A 23,563-nucleotide genomic window follows, 5' to 3' on the forward strand; every position below is an offset into this window, starting at 1 on the left:
ATCTTAGGAGATTCACCATATGTATGAAGTTTTCAATAGCAAACAACAAAAAATGACTCTATTAAAGTGGGCAGAAAGGGAAATTGTTAACATATGTGTCAAATAGCTCAGAGTCGATGGGAAGGCTAGAGATGTAGGCTTGGGAAGAGGCAGGTTTTCACCATCAGCATCCAAGCAGCACAACCCAGCCAAGATATGCCACAGCAAGTGTCCAATTAGAACATCTCCCTGTGAACTAGCACCAGGCACTCGCCAATACCTCTGTTAAGTCTTTGACTACTCCGTCACTGCTGAGAATAATTTCTAATTGCCCTGAGCTCTTAGTACCACTCCCCTCAAAGACCTGAAGGAGGCATCTGATTGACAGAACTTAGTCACATGACCATGCACTAGCTGCAAAGGGAAGAGTACTCCATGCCCCTAAAGAGCAGAGTAGCAAGAAAAGACCTGTGTTTAAAAGATAATTATGACACAAAATACTAAGATGTGTTATAGAAGAACATTGGAAGGCCAGGTTCGGTGGCTCATGCCTATAATCCCAGCACTTTGGGAGGCCAAGGCATGCGGATCACTTGAGGTCAGGAGTTCAAGACCAGCTTAGCCAACATGGCGAAACCTTGTCTTTACTAAAAAAAAAACTACAGAAATTCAGGCCAGGCATGGTGACTCACACCTGTAATCCCAACACTTTGGGAGGCTGAGGCAGGCAGATCACATGAAGTCAGGAGTTCGAGACCAGCCTGGCCAACACGGTGAAACCCCCGTCTCTACTAAAACTACAAAAAAAAAAAAATTAGCCAGGCATGGTGGCAGGCGCCTGTAATCCCAGCTACTTGGGAGGTTGAGGCAGGAGAATCGCTTGAACCCAGTGAGCCGAGATCACGCCATTGCACTCCAGCCTGGGCAACAAGAGTGAAATATCATCTCAAAAAAATACATATCCATATGTATACATGTATAGATATATATACACACACATATATGTATACACATGTGTATATATGTATATATGTGTATATATACATGTACACATATAGATATACATACATATCTATATATACACACATATATTTATATATACACACACACACACACAAATTAGCTGGACATGGTGGCATGCATCTGTACTCCCAGCTACTCGGGAGGCAGAAGCAAGAGAACTGCTTGAACCCAGGAGGCAGAGATTGCAGTGAGACAAGACTGCACCACTGCATTCAAGCCTGGGAAACAGAGCGAGACCCTGTCTCAAAAAAAAAAGAAAAAAAAAGAACATTAGAAAAACTTAAACCAGTCTTAAGGAGGTACAAGGTCAGAATGGAAAAGATCAAGCAGCTTCATACAGAAACCTGCTTGAATCTATAGAAACACCCCTAACTGGTTAAAATACCAGAAACCTCATCTTAACATTCAAAGGTTCTAGTGAACTCTCATGTGTATAAAACTTCAAAGCTTGTCTTCAGTTCCCTTTCACTCCTCTTTGTCCTTTCTTTGCCCTCCTAACAGGGCACACCAATCTTCCACTGAAGTGCCCCAGTCTCCCTTGGCAGTGACCCTTATCTTGGTCCCTAAGGAGACTTAGCTGTACTATCTTACTACTCTGAGTTTTACATTTGGGGAGGTGATATATGTGAACCTTTTCTATAAACAACAAAGGGCTGGGAGTAATGGTTCATGCCTGTAATCCCAGCACTTGGGGAGGCCAAGATGGGAGGACTGCTTGAGGCCAGGAGTTTAAGACTAGCCTGAGCAACATAGTGAAACACCATCTCTACCAAAAAATAAAAATAAAAATAAAAAAAATGACAAGGAAGTGCAAATACACAACAGATAAAAGAGGAACACTCAGGTGGGGTTTGAAACCTATACTCTGCCTCTTTTCCTCCCTTCCCTCCAGGGACCCTCTGAAAGAACCTCATAAGAACATCCCTAGGGTTCCCCAGAGTAGCTTGAAAGTCACCAATTAGTCAACTTTTTTTTAGTCACCTCTCTTTACATTAACTCATTATTTTCTTACAATCCCAATGATCTGCAGTACTATGTTCAAAAACAATCTTGAGTAAGCTGGGCGCGGTGGTTCACGCCTGTAATCCCAGCACTTTGCGGAGGCTGAGGTATGTGGAACCCCTGAGGTCAGGAGTTTGAGACCAGCCTGGCCAACATAGTGAAATCCCATCTCTACTAAAAATACAAAAAATTAGCTGGACTTGGTGGCAGGAGCCTGTAATCCCAGCTACTCAGAAGGCTGAGGCAGGAGAATTGCTTGAACCTGGGAGGCGGAAGTTGCAGTGAGCCAAGATCATGCCACTGCACTCCAGCCTGGCAACAGAGCGAGACTCTGTCTCAAAAAAAAAGGCAACAAACTACATTCTCTTTTACTCCATATCCTTCTACTAAGGAGAAATGGAGTAAGGATTTAGTGGAACATACATAAAGTAAAGCTGTGTTTCTTCTATCAGTTAAAATTTCTACTGTTTCACTGATGAAGAGAGGATAGTTCTAATCGCAATACCCTTGCAACTATCCCCTAAATCATATTTTAAAGTTTTAATAAGGGTTTGTTTTAAATTGGTTCCTATTGGTTGGTGAAAAGTAACTGCGGTTTTAAATGGCAAAAATCATTAAACACATAAGACATAAAACCAGGGTTTTCAGGTTATGAAGCTTAACTAAGTGTAACCATGCAATCTCTGATGGGTTGGGAGGCTTGGAGATTTAATTATGTTTTAAAAAAGCTATTTTTTGGCAGAGGCTTCCAGATCATTTCTAAATTACTTTTTGAAAACATTTACCAAAAGACTAAGGTATGACTACCACATAAAATTATTGTTTAGGGAGACAGAACTTCTGCATGAACATTCCCCTTTGGGAAAATTGTTTTTTTTTTTTTTAAAAAAAAAAAAAAGGATAACATTTATTTGTGCCTAGGCTAATAGAAAGAATGAGACTAAACCCTTTGTTTTTATTGATTATTTTTAAGATTGAAACAGACTATTACAACAATATTTGAGATTCCACAGAGAACTGCATGCTTTTGTTATTAAAAGACTTTTGTTGAAAAATTTGACCTTTACCTCTTATGAACTGAATATAGAGGTTTCAAGCATTTCTACCAGCACACAGTCATTTACAACAACCTTCTAGAGCTTATCTTCTACCTTTTCCTACAGAAGGTAATACTCACTTACCAGAAGGCCATCACCACCACTGAATGATTCAAAGTTTCAGAGCTCAAAAGTGATCAGAACTCACAAATTAGCATAATTAGTCCAAAGCTTGATTTAAATGTTTGAAGAACAGCAAACACCAAATAATATAATACCAAATAGAATATTAAAGTCTCTATGAGGTAATAACTCATCAGCTACAACCACCTAAGACTGAAATTTTCTGTACTTAATTTCTATTAGTACAACACCTTCATTCTTAATGGTTCCTAGGGCATCACAGGTTTTAGAAATTAATGTATTTTTAGCATTCCACAGTAATGATCACTTTCAAAAACTGCAATATACATCTGCATGTTACACTGACATACAACACATAAGTATTTTGTCACACATCAACTTTTAGCCTCAAATAATAGAATACAAAAAGCTATACAGGACAAAACACCACAGAATTTTTGAATATCCCCCTTTCCCAATTGTTAACAGGTAGCACTTTTTCTAAAGAGAAAGTGACGAAAAATCCAAAATTTCTGCATCCAATGTTTGACTCCAACTTTCTACTTTATCGTCTCCTGGTACCACCATATCCTAGAATGAGAGGGGTAAAATTTACATTAGTTTTTAAAAATGCATTAGAATTGCTTATAAAATTACAAGTCATACATGTTTATTGTTAGCAAATGAATGAGATAGGAGGAAAGGAAAGAGTGAGCCACTAGGTGGAACTGGGCTGAGCAGGACGGTGCATCGCCTCCCACAGCAACCTTCCCAATCATTGAGCCTGCTACACTCGCACATGGTTGCTGGGAATGACAGTTAGGACACCAAAAAAGAAGATGCATTCTATAGTGGAGCCACCATGGTACAGGCAATACTCAAAGTCTAAGCCAAAAAGACAGAGGCCAGTGGCGCATAAGCCATGCCCTGCTACCTCTCACAACTCCAGTGGTAAGAGACGTAATGTGGGGAGGGTTATGGACTTCAGATGGTTAAGCATTATTTAGACACCATGCACACACACACAGGCTACAGGATGACAAGTCTTCCTATCTGGAAAGTCTCTCAATTATTTCCAGGTTTAGATTATTTGGTTTTTATGATTTTCTTTCATATAACTCCCATACATTTCTCGTTGATAGTCATGATTTTTTGCAAGTCTTCTTTCCACTGAGGAGTTTTCTTCTGTCATGATGTCTTACCTAGCCATATATATATATATATTTTATATATCTATATAATATATATGAGTTTTCTTGTCATATATATAATAGATATATAAAAATATATATATAAATGAGTTTTCTTCTGTCATGTCTTACCTAGCCATATATATTAAGACATCATGACAGAAGAAAACTCATTTATATATTTTTTTATATATTTATTTATATACATTTTATATATATTTTTATACATATATATATATATATATATATTTTTTTTTTTTTTTTTTTTTTTTTTTTTGAGACAGTTTTCCTCTTGTCGCCCAGGCTGGAGTGCAATGGCGCAATCTCGGCTCACTGCAACCTCTGCCTCCCAGGTTCAAGTGATTCTCCTGCCTGGTCTCCCAAGTAGCTGAGATTACAGGCATGCGCCACCACACCCAGCTAATTTTTGTATTTTTAGCAGAGACGGGATTTCACCCTGTTGGGTAGGCTGATGTCTCGAACTCCTGACCTCAGATGATCCACCCCTCAGCCTCCCAAAGTGCTGGAATTATAGGTGTGAGCCACCGCGCCTGGCCTTACCTAGTCATATTTTTATATATTCTCCCAACTCCTTTTTTTTCTCCCCAGAAGTACCCACTATCTCATACTCTAACACCACAGATCAGTTTTGCCTGTTTTTGCATGTGTATTTTATAAAATATAACTGCTATCATCATAGTGTATATATTCTTTTGTGTCTGGCTTCTTTGTATTTGGTAGATCTATCCATGTTATTGCACACAACTGCTTATTTTCTTAGTTGCACAGTAACCCACTGCAATACAGCAAACATAACTCAATTTATTCATCCATTTTACTGCTGATGGATACGTGGGCTGTTTCTAGTTTTGGGCATTTATGAATAGGGATGCTATAAACAGTCTTGTGCTTATCTGCCAGCATACAAGCGTATGCATTTCTGTCACTATATATCTGAGAGCAAAACTGCTATGTCCTAGGTATGCATAGATTCAATTTTAGGAGGTAGTACCAGTTCTTTTAATTGAATGTATCAATGTATATCCAAACCAGCATTATGAGAATTCTACTCACATTTTAAAACATATTTAAATGTATTTTTCTATCAATTTCAAGAATTAATCACTGTTCTATAACTTCTTTCTCCTGAAAGACAAATCTACTCCACAGCAATCTCTCATGGCCTCCTTACCCAGCAGCTCCCATTTTCTGCCAATTAGATTTGATGTTTAATCCAGTTACTCCTTTTTTTATATATCTTTGCTTTTTACAAAATATTCTCTCAGCATTCCAGTAAACATTATATTTTTGAAAATTAAAATATACCTCAATATCTTTTTTGAATGTTACTGAATTTTAAGTTTAAGTTTCTACTTAGAAAAGTCTAGTTTAGAACTTAAAGGATCTCTAGAGATCACAGAATTAAATATATGTGGAAGCTAGCATCCAGTAAGGTTCAAGTTAAAACTGTGGTCTATGGTAGAGCTAAGCCCAAATCAAATCCCTGTTTGATTTTTAAAGAATATTTAGAAGTGGGATCTCAGTTAATTGTGCTATTAATATTTTTGGTAGGTACACACCAAATAAAACCATGGTGGCTAAATAGATAATCATCTTCTAAAGTTCCAAAACTATTTCTGTACTTTACTCCTAGGTTAAAATGAACTTGTATTTTTTGCTCTTACCTGATGCAGTTCTGGTTTTTGTGTCTGAGTTTGAACATGCCGAATAGCTGCCCAAGCCTCCACGAAGGGGTGAGTAAGCTCTATTCCATGTGCCAGGGTAGGAGGGAGGATAGGACGGGTAGTACCACGAGTCGGAGAAGGGTGTTGCCGCTCTTTAAAGGCATAAAAGTAGGTTAGGCATTTTTTTCTTGTGGCTATAATTTTTAAATACCTTCCTGTTCCTAAACTGTCAGAAAAAAAATACCTTTATCAAGCATTTTTTCCTGAATGTTCTGGTATATCAGAATTAGCATGAAATAAAAACTGTTTCATATTTCTGCCATTATTATGGTCATTGCTATGGGGGAAAGTGACAGGGAGTCAATGCTCTTTCTTTCTGAATTTGTACTCAAATAAAATCTAAGCTTAAACTACCATTAATACTTCATATTCCAAAATCTGGCCCCAAGCTCTTTCCAGCCTTACTTTTATCATTCTCCTACCAAACCAGACTAACTGTTCCCCAAATATTGTATTCTTTCCTGCCTTCTCATTTTCTCAGATGTCAACTAAACAGTCTTTTTCTTATCTTATAATATCTATGAGGGTGACATAGGAAGAAACACAATGAAAGAAAATAACATATACAATACTGATCAAAACACATATAGTGTACCTTCCCCCTTCCCAGAGAATCTTATTTAATAGGTTAATGTCACCAGAATTTATTTTCCTTAGCAAAACTAAATGCAGTTAAATTGTAAGCAGAAGTCTCTTGAATTAAAGAGCAAGAGAGATAAATGCAAAAAGCTTACCTATTGCTGCCAAACAAATATCCTAGTATTCCACCAGTTCCCAAGCCAGTCCAGAACCCTGGTCCTGAATTTTCATATCCTTGTTGTCCTGTAAAAGCACTGCCAAAACCAGAAGTTGCACCATGGCCAGTATTCTGCGTTCCTTAAAATAAAAATGATTTATTATGTATCCTCACTTAAACATGACATAGTCTATAAAAGTAAAGATAATATAACCAATATAACACTTCAATTATTTCATCTGTACTGAACTATTAATAATACTCAGGCATCAAGTTATTAACAAGTTGTATTCAAAAAGGTATTTGTAAAATACTGGTTTATAATGAAGGAGGGCATTTCCCATAGATATGGGGGGAGAGGGATAGATTTTAGGACTGGGGAGGGTCTACCTCCATTTTTTGGCTGTTATAAATAAAACTGCTATGAACACTCCTGTGCATCTTTCTTGGTGCACCATGTACTCACTTCTCCCAGGTACTTATGTAGGAATAGAAATGGGTAGGCACATGTTTGGGTTGTTTTACCATTTTAACTCCTACCAGCAAAGTATGAAAGTTCCAGTCACTCTATATCTTTGCTCACACTTGGTACTCTTGTTTTTTTAACATTAGTCATTATGGTGGTTATTTGGTGGCTAAAAATAATCTCCCTGTGGTTTTCATCTGCATTTCTCTGAAGACTAATGATGCTAAGCACCTTTGCTTATTTTTATTGACCATGTAGATCATGGGTTGGGATCCCAGTGGCCTGTTAGGAAATGGGCCACACAGCAGGAGGTGAGTGGCAGGCAAGCAACTGAAGCTTCATCTGTATTTAGAGTCACTCCCCATCACTTGCATTACTACCTGAGCTCGGCCTCCTGTCAGATCAGCAGCAGTATTCGATTCTCATAGGAGCACGAACCCTACTGTGAACTGCACATGCGAGGAATCTAGGTGGCGTGCTCCTTATGAGAATCTAATGCCTGATGATCTGTCACTGTCTCCCATCACCCCCAGATGGGACTGTCTAGTTGCAGGAAAACAAGCTCAGGGCTCCCACTGATTCTACATTACAGTGAGTTGTTAATTATTTCATTATATATTACAATGTAATAACAACAGAAATAAAGTACACAATAAACATAATATGCTTGAATCATCCCAAAACCTTCCCTCCCCGCCCCATCCCACCCTAACCCAACCCCTCTAGTCCGTGGAAATACTGTCTTCCACAAAACTGGTCCCTGGTGCCAAAAAGGCTGGGGACTGGTGAAGTAGATGTCTTCTCTTATTATAAAATGGCCATTCAAGTCCTTTTTGGAGGGCTTGTCTGCCTGTGGCTCAGATTTATGGGAGTTCATTTTATGTTCTAGACACATATATATGCTGGAAATATGTTTTGTAAATTTTTCCCAGTCTGTGGCTTGCCTTTTCACTCTCCTAATAGTGCCTTTTGATGACTAGATGTTCTTAATTTAAATAAAGTCTAATTTACCCATGTTTTGTTTTATGGCCAGTACTTTTTACGTTCTGTTTAAGAAATCTTTACCCGGCCGGGCGCGGTGGCTCAAGCCTGTAATCCCAGCACTTTGGGAGGCCGAGACGGGCGGATCACGAGGTCAGGAGATCGAGACCATCCTAGCTAACACGGTGAAACCCCGTCTCTACTAAAAATACAAAAAACTAGCCAGGCAAGGTGGCGGATGCCTGTAGTCCCAGCTACTCGGGAGGCTGAGGCAGGAGAATGGTGTAAACCCGGGAGGCGGAGCTTGCAGTGAGCTGAGATCTGGCCACTGCACTCCAGCCTGGGAGACAGAGCCAGACTCCGTCTCAAAAAAAAAAAAAAAAAAAAAAAAAATCTTTACCCATCCTAAGGTCATAACAAATATTCTCCTATGTTTTATTCTGGAAACTTAATTGTTTTGCCTTTTACGTTGAGAATTATACTACTTAAAGAATTAATTTTTATGTATAGTGTGAGACAGGGTTCAGGGCAAATGATTATTAGCAAAGTTGATCAAGTTTCTCTGATTAAGAGTACTTATAATTTAATCAGGCTTTTTTTTTTTTTTTTTTTTGAGACAGGGTCTCGCTCTGTCACTCAGGCTGGAGCACACTGGTACGATCTCAGCTCACTGTAACCTCCACCTCCCGGATTCAAGTGATTCTCATGCCTCAGTCTCCCAAGAAGCTGGAATTACAGGTGCCCGCCACAACACCTGGCTAATTTTTGTATTTTTATTAAGAGATGGGATTTTACCATCTTGGTCAGGCTGGTCTCAAACTCCCGACCTCAAGTGATCTGCCCACCCCGTCCTCCCAAAGTGCTGGGATTACAGGCGTGAGCCATGGTGCCTGGCCCATCAGGCATTCTTAACATAGCGATCACAATATACCTTGGGAGAGAGCAGAACAGAAGAGGTAAAAGAAATTGAAAGTAAAAAACAAAATGAGAAGACAAACCTCCTTTGGTTTCCCAATGCAACGATTTTCTATTTCAGAACCAAGCACAGGATGCACTAACCTCACAACCACCCTATTTATGGCCACTGTGAGGGAAACATACCTGTGAACTCAGACTTAAAGCCTGGGGGAGGAGGTCCTGCTGAGTTGGTGAATCTCTGGTAACGGTGGGAAAATGGAGGATACTCAGAATACGGTGGAGGAGAATACTGCCCATCACTCAGGAACAGCTTATAGACTACAAAGGCGATCCCAAGGAGCACCACGATGGTAATCAATCCACCCATGTTACAGGAATCCGCCGAGTACCACTTATAATAATAATCAGAGAAAGAGGCAAAGCCGTGCTGCTTTCCAGACTCCTTCAGTTTCTGCAGGCCAAGTTCTGTATAATCTAAATTGTACTCCAAGCCACAAGACCCTCTTAGTACATACTGGTCTTCAGAGGACTCATAGCCTTCACAGCTCACCACAGTTTTTCCAAATTTGTACGCAATATCTAAGTCGGTCTTACATTCCCACTGTGAAGAAAAATAGAAACAGATTATTAGAAACAAACTTTTTTTTCATTAAATATATGTTACTTGGGGGCTGGGCGCGGTGGCTCACACCTGTAATCTCAGCACTTGGGAAGGCTGAGGCGGGTGGATCACGAGGTTAGGAGTTCAAGACCCGCCTGGCCAAGATGGTGAAACCCCATCTCTACTAAAAATACAAAAATTAGCCGGGCACAGTGGCGGGTGCCTATAATCCCAGCTACTAAGGAGGCTGAGGCAGGAGAATTGCTTGAACCCGGGAGGCGGAGGTTGCAGTGAGCTAAGATCGTGCCACTGCACTCTAGCCTGGGCGATAGAGCAAGACTCCATCTCAAAAAAAAAAAAATGTTACTTGGGCTATATATCCGTCATAAAATTGCAAAATGAAGCAAAGGAATGATCCGCAAAATTAACGACGGTGAGTATTTGTGTCTAGAAGGGAGGGAAAATGAGGGGCTTCAAAGATAATGGTGGTATCTGTGTTCTACTTCTTATGCTGGATAGTGCGTACACGAGTATTCACTTTATCACTATTCTTCATTCTTTACATATACATGTTATATATCCATCTGAACATATTAAGTATTCCATAATTTATACAATTTAAGCAAAATGCCAAAATGTCAACTTTTTGCCACTGTTGTTCAAGAAGCTTTCTTTAAAAATACAGATTTCTTAAAAGATGCTAAGGCTCAAAACAGCATCATATATGAACATCTGGTAGCTACACAAAGCAACAGAGATATTACATAACCCTCTGAGAAAAAAACCTTTCTACACAAATTTTATAAAACCATGGACTAACTTTCCAGGGTCCAATTCTATGTAATTCTCTTGTATTTTTTAAAGATATTTAGAAAAACGCAAAAAGAACCCAGGCTAGCCCCAAAAATGTCCACCTTAAAAAAACATATGCCCAAGTTTGGTCTATATTCTATATTTTGTGGTGAAAAAGCAATATGCTTCTTTAACTCTTAAGATACAAGCTGAAGGCTGGGTGCGGTGGTTCATGCTTGTAACCCCAGCACTTTGGGAGGCCAAGGCACGTGGATCACCCCTGAGGTCAGGAGTTTGAGAACAGCCTGGCCAAAATGGCAAAACCCTGTCTCTACTAAAAATACAAAAATGAGCTGGGCATGGTAGTGCATGCCTATAATTCCAGCTACTTAAATAGAGGCTGAGGCAGGAGAATAACATGAACCCAGAGGTAGAGGTTGCAGTGAGCCAAAATCATGTCACCGTACTCCAGACTGGGCGAAAGAGGGTGACTCCGCCTCAAAGAAAGAAAAAAAAAAGATACAAGCTAAAGTAGATTTAATTGGTTCTGTTGCCCTTCTGCAAATTTTTGTACAAATGATTTTCCTCTTTCAAAGTTCAGACACACTATTTTATTTCATTTATAACAGCCTTATTGAAATATAATTCCCACATACCATACAATTCACCCATTTCAATGGTTTTTAGTATATTCACAGTTGTGCTACCATCACCACAATCAATTTTAGAATATTTTCGTCACCCCAAAGAAATCTTGTACCCATTAGCAGTCACTCTCCATTCTGCCCTCTGCACCCCTCCCAACCAACTTCCTGTCTATATGGATTTCCCTAACTGGACAGTTCACAGGAATGTAATAATACAATATGTGGTCTTTTGTGACTAGCTTCTTTCACTCAGCATAACATTTTCAAGATTCATCCACGTTGTAGCACATATTGGTACATATACTACGTAATATTTCTTTGCATGGATATACCACATTTTATTTATCATTCATTAGTAATGGACATTTGAATTGTTTCTACTTTTTGGCTATTATGAATAATGCTGCTATGTATATTTGTATGCAAGTTTTTGTGTGGACATGTGTTTTCAATTCTCTTGGGTGTACACCTTGGAGTGGAATGACTGAGGCATACATGGTAACTCTATGTTTAAACTTTTGAGGAAATGCCAATTTTCCAAAGCAGCTGGACCATTTTACATTCCCAACAGCAGTGTATAAGGGTTTCATTTTCTCGACATCCTCACCAGCCTTGTTATCTTTTTTATTATAGCCATCCTACTGAGTGTGAAATGGTATCTTACTGTGGCTTTGATTTGCATTTCTCCGATGGCTAATAAGGAGCATTTTTCATGTGCTTATTTGTTACTTATGTATCTTCCTTGCAGAAATGTCTATTCAGAGGCTCTGCCATTTTTAACTTGGTTGTTTTCTTATTGAGTTGTAAGAGTTATTTTATATTCTTAATACACGTCCCTCACCAACTATGATTTGTTAAGCTTCCTCCCATTCTGTAGGCTGTCTTTTCACTTTCTTGATGATGTCCTTTGACGGTCAAAAGTTTTTCATTTGGATAAGATGCAGTTTTTCTTTTGTTGCTGTTACTACACTGTTTTTAAAATAATTTTATTTGGAGGAAGATTTATAAGTTTGCTGACTTAGGTAAATAAAACAAGCTAAACTTATATTGGTATTTCATGTTAACTACCACTTCCTTAATCGTGCGTACTATAAGTAGCTTCTAAGTACTGTATTTAAATTTCAACTCTTGGAATAGAAGGAGTTTCTCTCCTGCTACTAAATGGCCTCTCTCCAGCTACTAAACATAAGCCAATGTATGATATGCTCAACACTCCTTTGCTCATGCTATTCCCTTCTCTAGCCCTTCCTCTCTAAGAATGTTATCATTCCTTCCTAACACAGCACAAATACCTCATCCTTTAAATCCCAATGACTCCAACTAGACGTGACTTTATAATGTTGTGTTGGGACCTACATGTAATCTGAGTACTTGTCTTATCTCTTCTACTACTAAAAGAGTTTCTTCATTCTACCTTATCCATTTTTTTATATTGCAATTAATACATGTTTAATGAATGACATCACCATTACTGCCTTTTTTTCCCATCAAGACTGTAAAAGTCGTAAGTCAAGTGGGAGTGAGACTTCCGCTATAACCCAGAGGATTCTATGATTCAACTTAGCAGTAATGGGGGAAAATATTGTGAAGTAAGTATCACCCAGTACACATCAACTTCCTCTCTGAATTGCAAAGACCATGCATAAAGGTTGTATCAAACAAGAATATCATTCTGATGGAGGGGTAAATCGTCAACACAAGTTTCTTGCCTTGTGACCAGTCGTCTTAAATCCCTTTTGAAAGCAGTCAGAATACAAAGTAGAAATGTGTAACTAGTGATTTAAAGTGAATTCATTTAACAAAATCTATATTTAAAGCATACTCAGTTTTGGAACTTCAAGGAGATGCTCTGCTCATATACAAAATACCAGTGTCCCAAAGACAATAAATGAAACCTGCTGAAATGCTTCCATTCAAAAGTAACCACCCTCAGTTATAAGACAATTTTAAAATCAAGTGCTAGAAGCACAATAGCGATATATGAACCCCTACTATTTACGATCTATAATTCCTAATTATCTCAACTTTGTCTTAAGGGTAGGTTGGTATTCTTTGAGGAATGGCAGGAAAATGACAACCACAAGAGATCCCCTATCCCTCACCATCAAGTATATAAAAAGTTGTGAAAATTTACAAGTATCTTAGGAGGAGGTCATGGTACAAAAACTACAATAAGTACTCTCAGGCTTTAAAATCGGTGCATTTCTTTTGGAGGCCATTTCTTCCACAGGAAGAGTGACTGATTTACTTACATATTTTAGGCTGATCTGAGATTTCTGTATGTGCTCCCTCAAAATACTGAATAATGTCCCAATAAACAATTTACTGAATAAAAACCCCCATTTAGACTGCCATCACTGTAGTGGATATTACCTGTACATCATACCCATCCCAGCCTTTGTTCTGACACTGTATGACTTTTGGGGTATAAGAATCACAACCAGCTGTGCCTCCAACACATTTCAACTGTGGGATGGGATCCAGCCTGCGGGAGGTGGTATAGCGGTCATAGTGGAGGGTAAGAGCTTTTACATCCCGCAGCAACATTCTGTCTGAAATAGCAAGAAAACAGAGGAACACAAAGTAAATATCATGTCAGAGAAAGAAAGGTTCATCCTAACAAAACTCTCGTCATAGGAAATGCCTTTCTCGCCTTCTGAGAATGGCTAAGAGAGGATGAATCCATCTCTCAAAGCTATCCCAACAACATTCAGGCCTTCTGCACAAAATTCAGGTCACACTTTTAAGATCTCCCTGCATTTCATGCCAGATGCTTCTACAGCACAAGTTGTATATCATTTTTGCTAAATCAAAAGAACGAAAAGTTCACTAACCTGAAACATTGTACTACTGTGTAATAATAATAGTGGTTAATTAAAATGACAAAAATATAAGCATGTTCCTGAAGCACATTTAGTGATTTAAATGTCCATCAACAGGTGAAGAGATTAACATATTCTGATCTATTACAGTGGAATATTCCACAGCAGTTAAAATGAGTGAACTAGAATTCATGTATCAAACTAGATAAATGGCAAAAACATTTTAAACAAAATACAAGTTGCAGAATGTTTTGTATGATAGCTTTACATAAACCTTTAAAAAAGGCGAAACAATACTACATACTGTTAATGTCTATATATGTATATAACAACAACATGAAAACACATATGGGAAGGATTAAACACCAAATTCAAGTAAGTATCTAGTCTAGGGAGAGAGAAAGGAAAGAGATTTTATCTCTATTCCTAATGTTTATTACTGGGAGTGGGGGATTTGTAGCAAATATGGTACAATGTGATGATTCAATAAAACTGGGTGATGACTACATGTATGTTCACTGTACACTTCTGTATGTTTAAATACTCTAGATATTTCACAATTTTAAAAATCAAAACTATTTAAACTATTTCACAAACTAAAAAATTTAAAACATACTGACAAGAGACTTTGAAAGGAGGAGTCAAAACAATAAAATTATGTCTGGCATTCATGTACAAAAATGAATTTCTAGGTCAGGCATGGTGGCTCACACCTGTAATTCCAGCACTTTGGGAGGCCAAGGCAGATAGATCACCTGAGGTCAGGAGTTCGAGACCAGCCTGGCCAACATGGCAAAACTCCATCTCTACTAAAAACACAAAATTAGCCAGGAGTGGTAGTGCATGCCTGTAATTCCAACTACTTGGGAGGCTGAGGCGGGAGAATCGCTTGAACCTGGGAGGAGGAGGTTGCAGTGAGCCAAGATCCATTGTACTCTAGCCTGGGCAACAAGAATGAAACTCCATCTCAAAAAAAAAAAAAAAAGAATTTCTATGTATTGCAAAATAAGGACAAAATCTTCCTATTTATCATGTTGTGGATTATTGATGGAAGATGCTGTGGATTGGCTCAGTCAAGATCCACTTCACCCTCAAACAGGTGTGCCTTCCTGCAAAGCAAAAGGAATCCCAAAACCTCTTGCAGCTGTAGTTGACAAAAGCAATTTCAGTTCTGCCAACCAGAGGGACTAGAGCAAAATCCGGAAAGCAGACCCTAGACTTATACAGTGCTCTGTCCTTCAGCTAGCAAACACAGGCATGAAGACCGTGGGTTTTCAAACTGATAGTATCCTCTAATCAGCTTCCTGGCTGTCAAGAGGCTTGACATGAGCAACCTATTTTTCAGTGTGGCAGATGTAATAGGCATGACTTTCTATCATTTTGTGAGTACCCAATTCCCTATATTCAACCTGTCAAATTAGCAGAATTTGCAGCCTCCCAAAATTCTACTAAAACTGTAATAAATACATTGTTTTAATGATGTGAATGACTGTGGTCAGGTAAAACCAAAGAGGAGATGACAGAAGAATTTTGGAAGGAGAAAGCAAATGGACTAATGGTAGGTGACTAGACCCAAGTGAAAGTCAAATGCCAGAACAGCAAAGGGGGGAAACTGAGAATCAACTTGATGTACATAACAGAATCCCAAAAAAAAAAAAAAAAAAAAAGGCAAAACAAAACAAAAAATGGGAAATGGCAGCTCTGGAATGAGAGATGCCTGAAATATACACTACAGTGTGAAAGCTACTTGAGAAGAAGCCATATCCCCAGATCCTCTCCCCAACTCCACACTGTTCTAACTCCCTCTTCCCCACTAAGGAAACTGTCTGGATATGTATTCTCTGGAGAGGATAAAACTGAAGAGATTTGCATTGGGGACCATCTGGCATAGTAGAAGGCATGGGTACAAAAACAACCAAACAGGGAACCCAAGTGACTGTGTGCACTCTGACAGATGAAATCACAGTTCTCCTTTCCCACATGGTGCACAAAATGCTAACAGCCATCCCCTTGTCCTCTGTGGGAGACTGGATGACTATTCTCTTGGTAATCTAACCAAGAAGAAGTACCTAAATACAGTGGCATCAGGAACTTCCTCCAAAAAAAGAGCAACCTAGGTAACCCTGTTGTGAAGTTCAAAATCAAAACTGCAATCGCACACTGATAGCTTCCAATGAGCTTTTTGGTTCCCCAGGGTTAACCATGAGCAGGGAGCCAAGGATTACTAAAAATATGACAAAAGTCCCTGCTGTGGTTTGAATGTGTCCCCCAAAGTTCACGTGTTGAAAACTTAATCCCCAATGCAACCGTGTTGAAAGATGGGACCTTTAAGCGGGCTCTGCCCTCATGAATAGATTAATGCTGCTCTTGCAGGACTGGGTTATCACAGCAGTGGACTCCTGATAAAAGGATGAGTTAGGCCCCTTTCCCCTCTTTCACTCTCTCCCTTTTCTGCCTTCCATCATGGCATGACACAGCAAGAAGGCCCTCACTAGATGCCAGCACCTTAATATTGAACTTCTCAGCCTCCAGAACTGTGAGAAATGAATACAGTTTTTTAATAAATTTCCCAGTCTGTGGTATTGTGTTACAGTAACATTAAACAGACAAAACAGCCCCTAACATGAAATATAGCAACCAGGACAGAACAGAACAACAACAAAAGGAAGCAGGAGGAAAAAAGAGACCATGCAGAAGAAGAAAACTTTTTAAAAAACACTCTAATATCCTCAGAGAGATAAGAGAAAAAGACTGCATTAATAAAACAACCATTTTTAAAAGGAATACTCAGAGAAAAAACAAGAGCTTCTGGAAATTAAAAACAGGACAGCTAAGATTAAAAACAACAGAACTGCCAGGTGCAGTGGCTCATGCCTGTAATCCCAGCACTTTGGGAGGCCAAGGCAGGCAGATCACTAGCGCCCAAGAGTTTAAGATCAGCCTAAGCAACATGGCAAAACCCTGTCTCTACAAAAAAATTATAACATTAGCCAGGTGTGGTGGCACACACCTGCAGTACCAGCTACTCAGGAGGCTGAGGTGAGAGAATCACCTGAGCCTGGGGAAGTCGAGGCTGCAGCAAGCCATGCACTCCAGCCTGGGTGATACAGTGAGACCCTGTCTCAAAACAGAAATAAATAAATACATACATACATACAACAGAACTGTTAGAAGAAAATCTTCTAGCAAGTAGAGCAAAAAGACAGCGTGCGCGGTGGCTCATGCCTGTAATCCTAGCACTTTGGGAGGCTGAGGAGGGCGGATCACGAGGTCAAGAGATCGAGACCATCCTGGCCAACATGGTGAAACCCTGGCTCTACTAAAAATACAAACATTAGCTGGGCATGGTGGCACGTGCCTGTAGTCCCAGCTACTCTGGGGGGCTGAGGCAGGAGAATTGCTTGAACCCAGGAGGCAGAGGTTGCGGTGAGCCGAGATCGTGCCACTGCACTCCAGCCTGGCGACAGAGCAAGGCTCCATCTGAAAAAAAAAAGAAAAGAGAAGAAAAAGAAAAAACAAAGTAGAGCAAAAAGACAAGAAAGTAGGAGGGAAAGGCCAGGCACGGTGGCTCATGCATGTAATCCCAGCACTTTGGGTGGCCGAGATGGGCGGATCACAAGGTCAGGAGTTCGAGATCAGCCTGGCCAACATGGTGAAACCTCGTCTCTATTAAAAATACAAAAATTAGCCAGGTGTGGTGGTGGGCACCTGTAATCCCAGCTACCCAGGAGACTGAGGCAGGAGGATCGCTTGAACCCGGGAAGCAGAGGTTGCAGTGAGCCGAGATGGTGTCACTGCACTCCAGCCTGGCGGACAGAGTTAGAGAGTTAGACTCCGTCTCAAAAAAAGGAAAGGGAAGGGAAAGGGAAGGGGAAGGGGAAGGGGAAGGGGAAGGGGAAGCGGAAGGGGAAGGGAAACAGACAGCAGGAGAGAAAAAAAAAAAAGAAAATTACCAGTTCAGAAAGTCCAAAAATCCAACAACGGTTTCAGAAAGAATGAACAAAGGAATCTGATTAGACAAACTCCAGGCTGTAATTCAAGAAAAACTCCCACACTGAAGGACTTGAGTTGTCATACTGAAAGGGCCCAACAAAAACCCAGGCCTGAGAAACAGACCACACAGAAGCACACAAAAAGTGAATTTTAGAACACTCTAGACGAAAAAAGATTCTACTAATTGCCAGAATAGGGGGAAAACAAGCCATATAGAAAAGATAAGACTTAGAAAAGCTTCAGATATCTCAACGGGATAGAAAAAGAAAATGGAGAAATGTATTCAAAAACTCTAAAGGAAAAAGTCTGACTAGGTTTGCCAACCATCACTTTGCTAATGGTAGAACTCACTGACGTTACAACATATCCTATGATGTATTTCCCACAAGTATTTAATATGAATCTAATCAATCTAATAAACTTAAGGTCAATACCCTATCTATGTAAGAAAATATATATATAAAGAGACCTAAACATACTTCCAACCAGGAACCCACTAGGGTTTTTGGGGGAAAGAAATTATGTTAAAGGTCCTGAGAACAATTTTTTTTAAAAAAAAGAACACATAGCTTACCAGATAGTAAAGGTTACTATAAAATTATTATCATCGGTCAGGCATGATGGCTCATGCCTGTAATCCCAACACTTTGGGAGGCCAAGGAGGGCAGATCACCTGAGGTCAGGAGTTCGAGATCAGCCTGGCCAACATGGTGAAACCCCATCTACAAAAATTAGCTGGACATGGTAGCACACGCCTGTAGTCCCAGCTACTTGGGAGGCTGAGGCAGGAGAATCACTTGAATCCAGGAGGCGGAGGTTGCAGTGAGCCGAGATTGCTGCCACTGCACTCCAGCCTGGGCGACATGAGTGAAACTCCATCTCAAAAAAAAAAAAAAAAAAAAAAAAGATTATAATCAAAATAGTAGGGAATTGGAACCGAGACAAAGAAATTGTGAAACAAAAGAAAGATCAGAAATAAATCGAGATACATGTGGGAATTCAGTAAGATGAAGTGGTCTTTTTAATTTAGTGGATAAAAGATGTCTTCTTTAATAAGTAGCACTGGCATAACTGACTATGCAGCCACAAGAAAATCCACCTAAAGCTATATAAAAACTTAATTCCACATGGGCTAAGGATCTAAAATTTCCAAAAACTATATTAAAATAAACTATGCTACATTAAACACAAGCTACTACCTCCTCATAAATAAAAGATAAAACAATGAAAATGTTCAATGGTTTAGAAAAATCAGACTGTGTTAATCAACTAAATAACAGAAATAATAAATTGAATTTATTGTAACAGTTGCAATAATGCAAAGAACACTGAACTAAGTTAGTGTCACTAACTGGCTATGACTTTGGCCAAGGCACTTAATTTACCTGTGTAGAAGTTTCCTCACCTACAAAATTAAAATGCTATCAGCCTTGAAATTTGTTGTGAAGCTTAGATGTAATTTATTATCTGGCAGAGTACTTGAAGCATAACAGGTGATCAGGTATGATAAACATTACTGAAAGTTTTAAGATGGAATAGCATTACCATAATCCTATAGCATCTTTCTTCCCTAAAGATTCTTAAGGTTCAAGAACAAAATTCTAATACCCACGCCCCACTATTTACATCAGTCAAGAGACACAGGAGCTCCCTGAACTCCAGACTCATAAATCAAAATCCATGGCAGGTCTCAAACAAGATAAACAAAACCAAACTCTTCTAAACCTGATCATCCCACATTCTTCCACATCTCAGGAAATGGTACCTCCATGCTTCTAGTTGTTCAAGCCAAAAACCTTGGATTTCTCCTCATCTTCTCTCCTCTTACTCCTACATCTAATCCTTCAGAAGATCATGTTAGCTCCACCTTCCAAACAGGTGACAAGAGAATCCAGCTACTCTAACCAACTCCACTGCTCCTCCCCTGGTCCAAGCGGTCACCACTCTTAAGAACTTACTGTACAATATTAAAATAGATACCAATATATATTAATTCACTGGTTTACCTGCTTCCCTCCTACCCTCTTCGGTCTGTTTTCCACAGAGCAGCTCAAATGACCCTTTAAAGATATAAGTAAGGCCGGGCGCGGTGGCTCAAGCCTGTAATCCCAGCACTTTGGGAGGCCGAGACGGGCGGATCACGAGGTCAGGAGATCGAGACCATCCTGGCTAACACGGTGAAACCCCGTCTCTACTAAAAATACAAAAACTAGCCGGGCGAGGTGGCGGGCGCCTGTAGTCCCAGCTACTCGGGAGGCTGAGGCAGGAGAATGGTGTAAACCCGGGAGGCGGAGCTTGCAGTGAGCTGAGATCTGGCCACTGCACTCCAGTCCCGGCGACAGAGCGAGACTCCGCCTCAAAAAAAAAAAAAAAGATATAAGTAATTTCAGGTCATTTACTCCTCCTCCCCACTTCAGATTTCCAGTCAAATGTCACCCTAACAGTGACTTCCCTGACCAATGTACGTTTTTTAAGTCTCCACTTCTGCCCGCACAACATGTTCTCCTCACCCTGTTTATCATACACGGTGCATACCAATTTTCACAATATAGCATGCTATTTACATGTTTATCTGTTTATTGCTATTTCTCCCCAACAGAGGTAAAGTCCTTGGAAGCAAGACACTGTTTTGTTCACTGCTGTATCCCCAATACCCTGAAGAGTAACTTAAGACTACATTCAACAAAGAATTTTGAAAATTCTTTGGTAATCTCTTTAGAACGGTGCTAATTTTTTTTTCCAGACAAATTACTGCTCAACGTGAGCTAAAGGGCATCCAAGTCAAACAAAAGATAAATTAGGGAGCTGATTAATGCTTTACTAAAAGACTTAATAAAGAGTATGCCAAAAACTTTGAGGTAGAATTTACATAAAACAATTGAGTTTACTCTGCAAAATATTGTGGTGCTTTGTGTTCCAGAACAATAGTTTTACAGCGTAAACGAGGAAGTGGTTCATCTTTAAATCTGGTTCTTCTTTTATAGTTTTTATAGTTCTTCTGACTCTTCAACTGTAAACTTCCTTTTTAAATTTATTTACCAACTGATTCAAAGTTCAACAAATTAATGTTTCATTCTAGGTTTTCAACTGTAATTCTGATCAAGTCTCCCACTCATATACAACTTTCTAGAAATACAAAAGAAAAACGTATAGACATTTAAATACAAAGTGGCTTTTTATTTTTTGATAATAAAACGTCCACATCAAATGACTACTCAACGTGATGTGCTTGCAAATAGCACCTTCTCTCTCATTTCAGCATGTAAGAATAAAATAGGCTATTACAGAAATAAACCTGTTGCTTAAATTCGACAATGCAGGCATTTCCAATCACCAAATCACAAAGGCAATATGCTTTCCATGCCATCTTTACTCCGCGAACCAAAAATGATGTCCTTTTTTTTTTTACAAAATTACAATGTAACAGCATGCGTCATTTATTAAATGAAAAAAGTCAAAATCTGCATCTAAGTATATAGACATATACGTATTAATTGCACGGAATATTACTGATCCTATGAAAATTCTTTAGACAATTTTAATACCGTACTGACATAAAAGAACCTCTTCCCTAGAATCCACTTAGCATGTGCCACCACCAAATAAAAAAAAACAAAAGAGACAGAAAATTATTTTTTAAATTCTTCTCTACGGTGAAAGTCAAAGGGAAGAGCTGGTGCCGCGCGACTTACTTCACTGCAATCGTCAGAATAAGAGGAAGGGGTTCTCATAAAAACGCGGTGGCTCACGCCTGTAATCCTAGCACTTTGGAAGGACGAGGCGGGTGGATCACGAGGTCAGGGGTGGAGACCAGCCTGGCCTATACAGTGAAACCCCGTCTCTACTAAAAATACAAAAAATTAGCCGGGCATAGTGGCGGCCACCTGTAATCCCAGCTACTGGTGAGGCTGAGGCAGTAGAATCTCTTGAACCTGGGAGGAGGAGGCTGCAGTGAGCCGAGATCACGCCACTGCACTCCAGCCGGGACGACAGTGTGAGACTCCGACTCAAAAAAAAAAAAAAAAAGAAAGAAAGAGTGCAATCTGCGATTCTGCTAACAGACCTGCGAGGTCTGCAGCCCTGTCCACTAAGAGTGACTCAGAGACTGCGAATGGCAGGCAAAGGCCGGCGACAGCAACAGGCAGCCATGACGACAGCCGGCCACGATGACATCACACAATCACACAACCATGACAACAAAGCAGATGCGCAGGTGAGTGTCCAGCTCTCCAGTCATACTTAGAGATGAGAAAGAAGATGGTGGGCAAATTCCGGGAGTCCAGGGCAGGGAGAAAACGGACGTTAAGGATCCCCAGCCGTCCCGCCCCGCCCACTCGAGCCATCCCTACCCGCCTACCAGGACGCCTGGGAAGAGCAGCGGAACCAGGGAGGGCACGAACAGCAAAGAGGCCAGACATGGGGAATCCGGGCACCTAGGCTCCGGGAAGACGGCGCACGGAAACGCAGGGAAGCCTGCACCGGCTGACGGCGGCGGAAAAGGGCGAGCGAACAGCCCCGGCAGCACTCACCAGGGTCGTTCCAGCCCAGGGCAGGGCCCGCGGTGAGCAGAAACAAATGCAGGCCGAGAAGCAAGCAGTGCCCGGCCGCTCCCGGCCCGCAGGCTACGGCCATGGCGCTCGATGAAGATGGCGCTGGGCTGTCAGACGCCTGCGGGCCTAACCCGGGTACGGCAGCGCGCGCGACGCTTCGCAGCGACACCGAAACCTCTGGCGGCGGCGAAGGGACTGTCCGACTGCAGAGTCGCAGCCGCAGCCGCAATGGGTCAGTGCGCCAACCCTACGTCACTGCCGACGCGGCCAGTGGGGCGCCGTGAGTGGCCGTCGTCGGCCCCGCCCCTGGAGCCCCCCCCCGCGGTTTGGGGCGGGGCGAGGCGGTGTGGGCGGGGCCGAGGACCAGGCGAGGTGCGGCAGGAGGCGGGTTCGAGGCGGGCCGACACTGTGTGGGCTGGGCCGAGGGCCTGACGCGGCCCCGCCCGCGGGCGGGGCGAGGGCTACGAGCTGCCTTGTTGTGTCTGGTCTGAGATTCGGGAAGCTTCTGTGCGTAGGCGGGGCAGTTTAAGAGGCTGAAAACGTCACGACGCAAAATCTAAGAAATGTAGTCAAATTATGTATTATTAAAACCTCAATAACTGTACCAAGGGAAGTTCTGTGCTTTATTCAGCTCTATGTGTTCAGCACTTAGCATAGCGCCTGGCGCATGGTCAGTGTTCTTTGACTTGTTGCTAAATACAGAGAAGATTCAGCCTAAAGGTAGCAGGGAAATATATTGTCTGGTTTCAAGGCTCAGAACTTTTACATGGTTCCTTACGCATGGAGGCCGGAAGACTGTATAAAATGTCAGGTGGAGAAAATATTGTCTGAATGAAGAACCAGCCAGAGAAAACAGTTCTCTGAACTTTGAGGTCTGGCAGGCCCAGGTTTCTTTCTTTCATTCATTCATTCATTCATTCATTCATTCATTCATTCCATGAGTATATGTTGAATACCT

At 40.7% G+C, this 23,563-nt stretch overlaps 1 protein-coding gene across 2 annotated transcripts; it reads right to left on the reverse strand.

Annotated features, from left to right (window-relative positions):
• Window positions 1-2,939: 2,939 nt before the first annotated feature.
• SARAF (store-operated calcium entry associated regulatory factor) lies at window positions 2,940-23,203 on the reverse strand. Of its 2 annotated transcripts, XM_010370893.2 has the most exons (6): window positions 22,585-23,203; window positions 13,614-13,792; window positions 9,384-9,801; window positions 6,834-6,975; window positions 6,040-6,191; window positions 2,940-3,755 (listed from the first exon to the last, which is right to left on the reverse strand). In XM_010370893.2, the coding sequence occupies exons 1-6, from the start codon at window positions 22,685-22,687 to the stop codon at window positions 3,730-3,732; spliced, it is 1,020 nt and encodes a 339-aa protein (XP_010369195.1). In that variant the 5' UTR covers window positions 22,688-23,203; the 3' UTR covers window positions 2,940-3,729. The 2 variants fall into 2 exon arrangements, with proteins under 2 accessions (XP_010369195.1, XP_010369196.1); XM_010370894.2 differs by lacking the exon at window positions 13,614-13,792 and having other exon boundaries at window positions 22,585-22,954.
• Window positions 23,204-23,563: the final 360 nt, after the last annotated feature.

Source organism: Rhinopithecus roxellana, chromosome 9 (genome assembly GCF_007565055.1).
Source record: "Rhinopithecus roxellana isolate Shanxi Qingling chromosome 9, ASM756505v1, whole genome shotgun sequence".
Taxonomy (NCBI): domain Eukaryota; kingdom Metazoa; phylum Chordata; class Mammalia; order Primates; family Cercopithecidae; genus Rhinopithecus; species Rhinopithecus roxellana.

Bases quoted from the DNA above. Each gene is read 5' to 3' on its own strand.
- SARAF (XM_010370893.2), bottom strand. From the start codon at position 22,687: ATGGCCGTAGCCTGCGGGCCGGGAGCGGCCGGGCACTGCTTGCTTCTC. The intron at 6,976-9,383 runs GTATGTTTCCCT...TTTTATTTTAAG, and splicing joins CTTTAAGTCTGAGTTCACAG to GAACGCAGAATACTGGCCAT. The intron at 3,756-6,039 runs GTAAGAGCAAAA...CTCTCATTCTAG, and splicing joins AAAAACCAGAACTGCATCAG to GATATGGTGGTACCAGGAGA.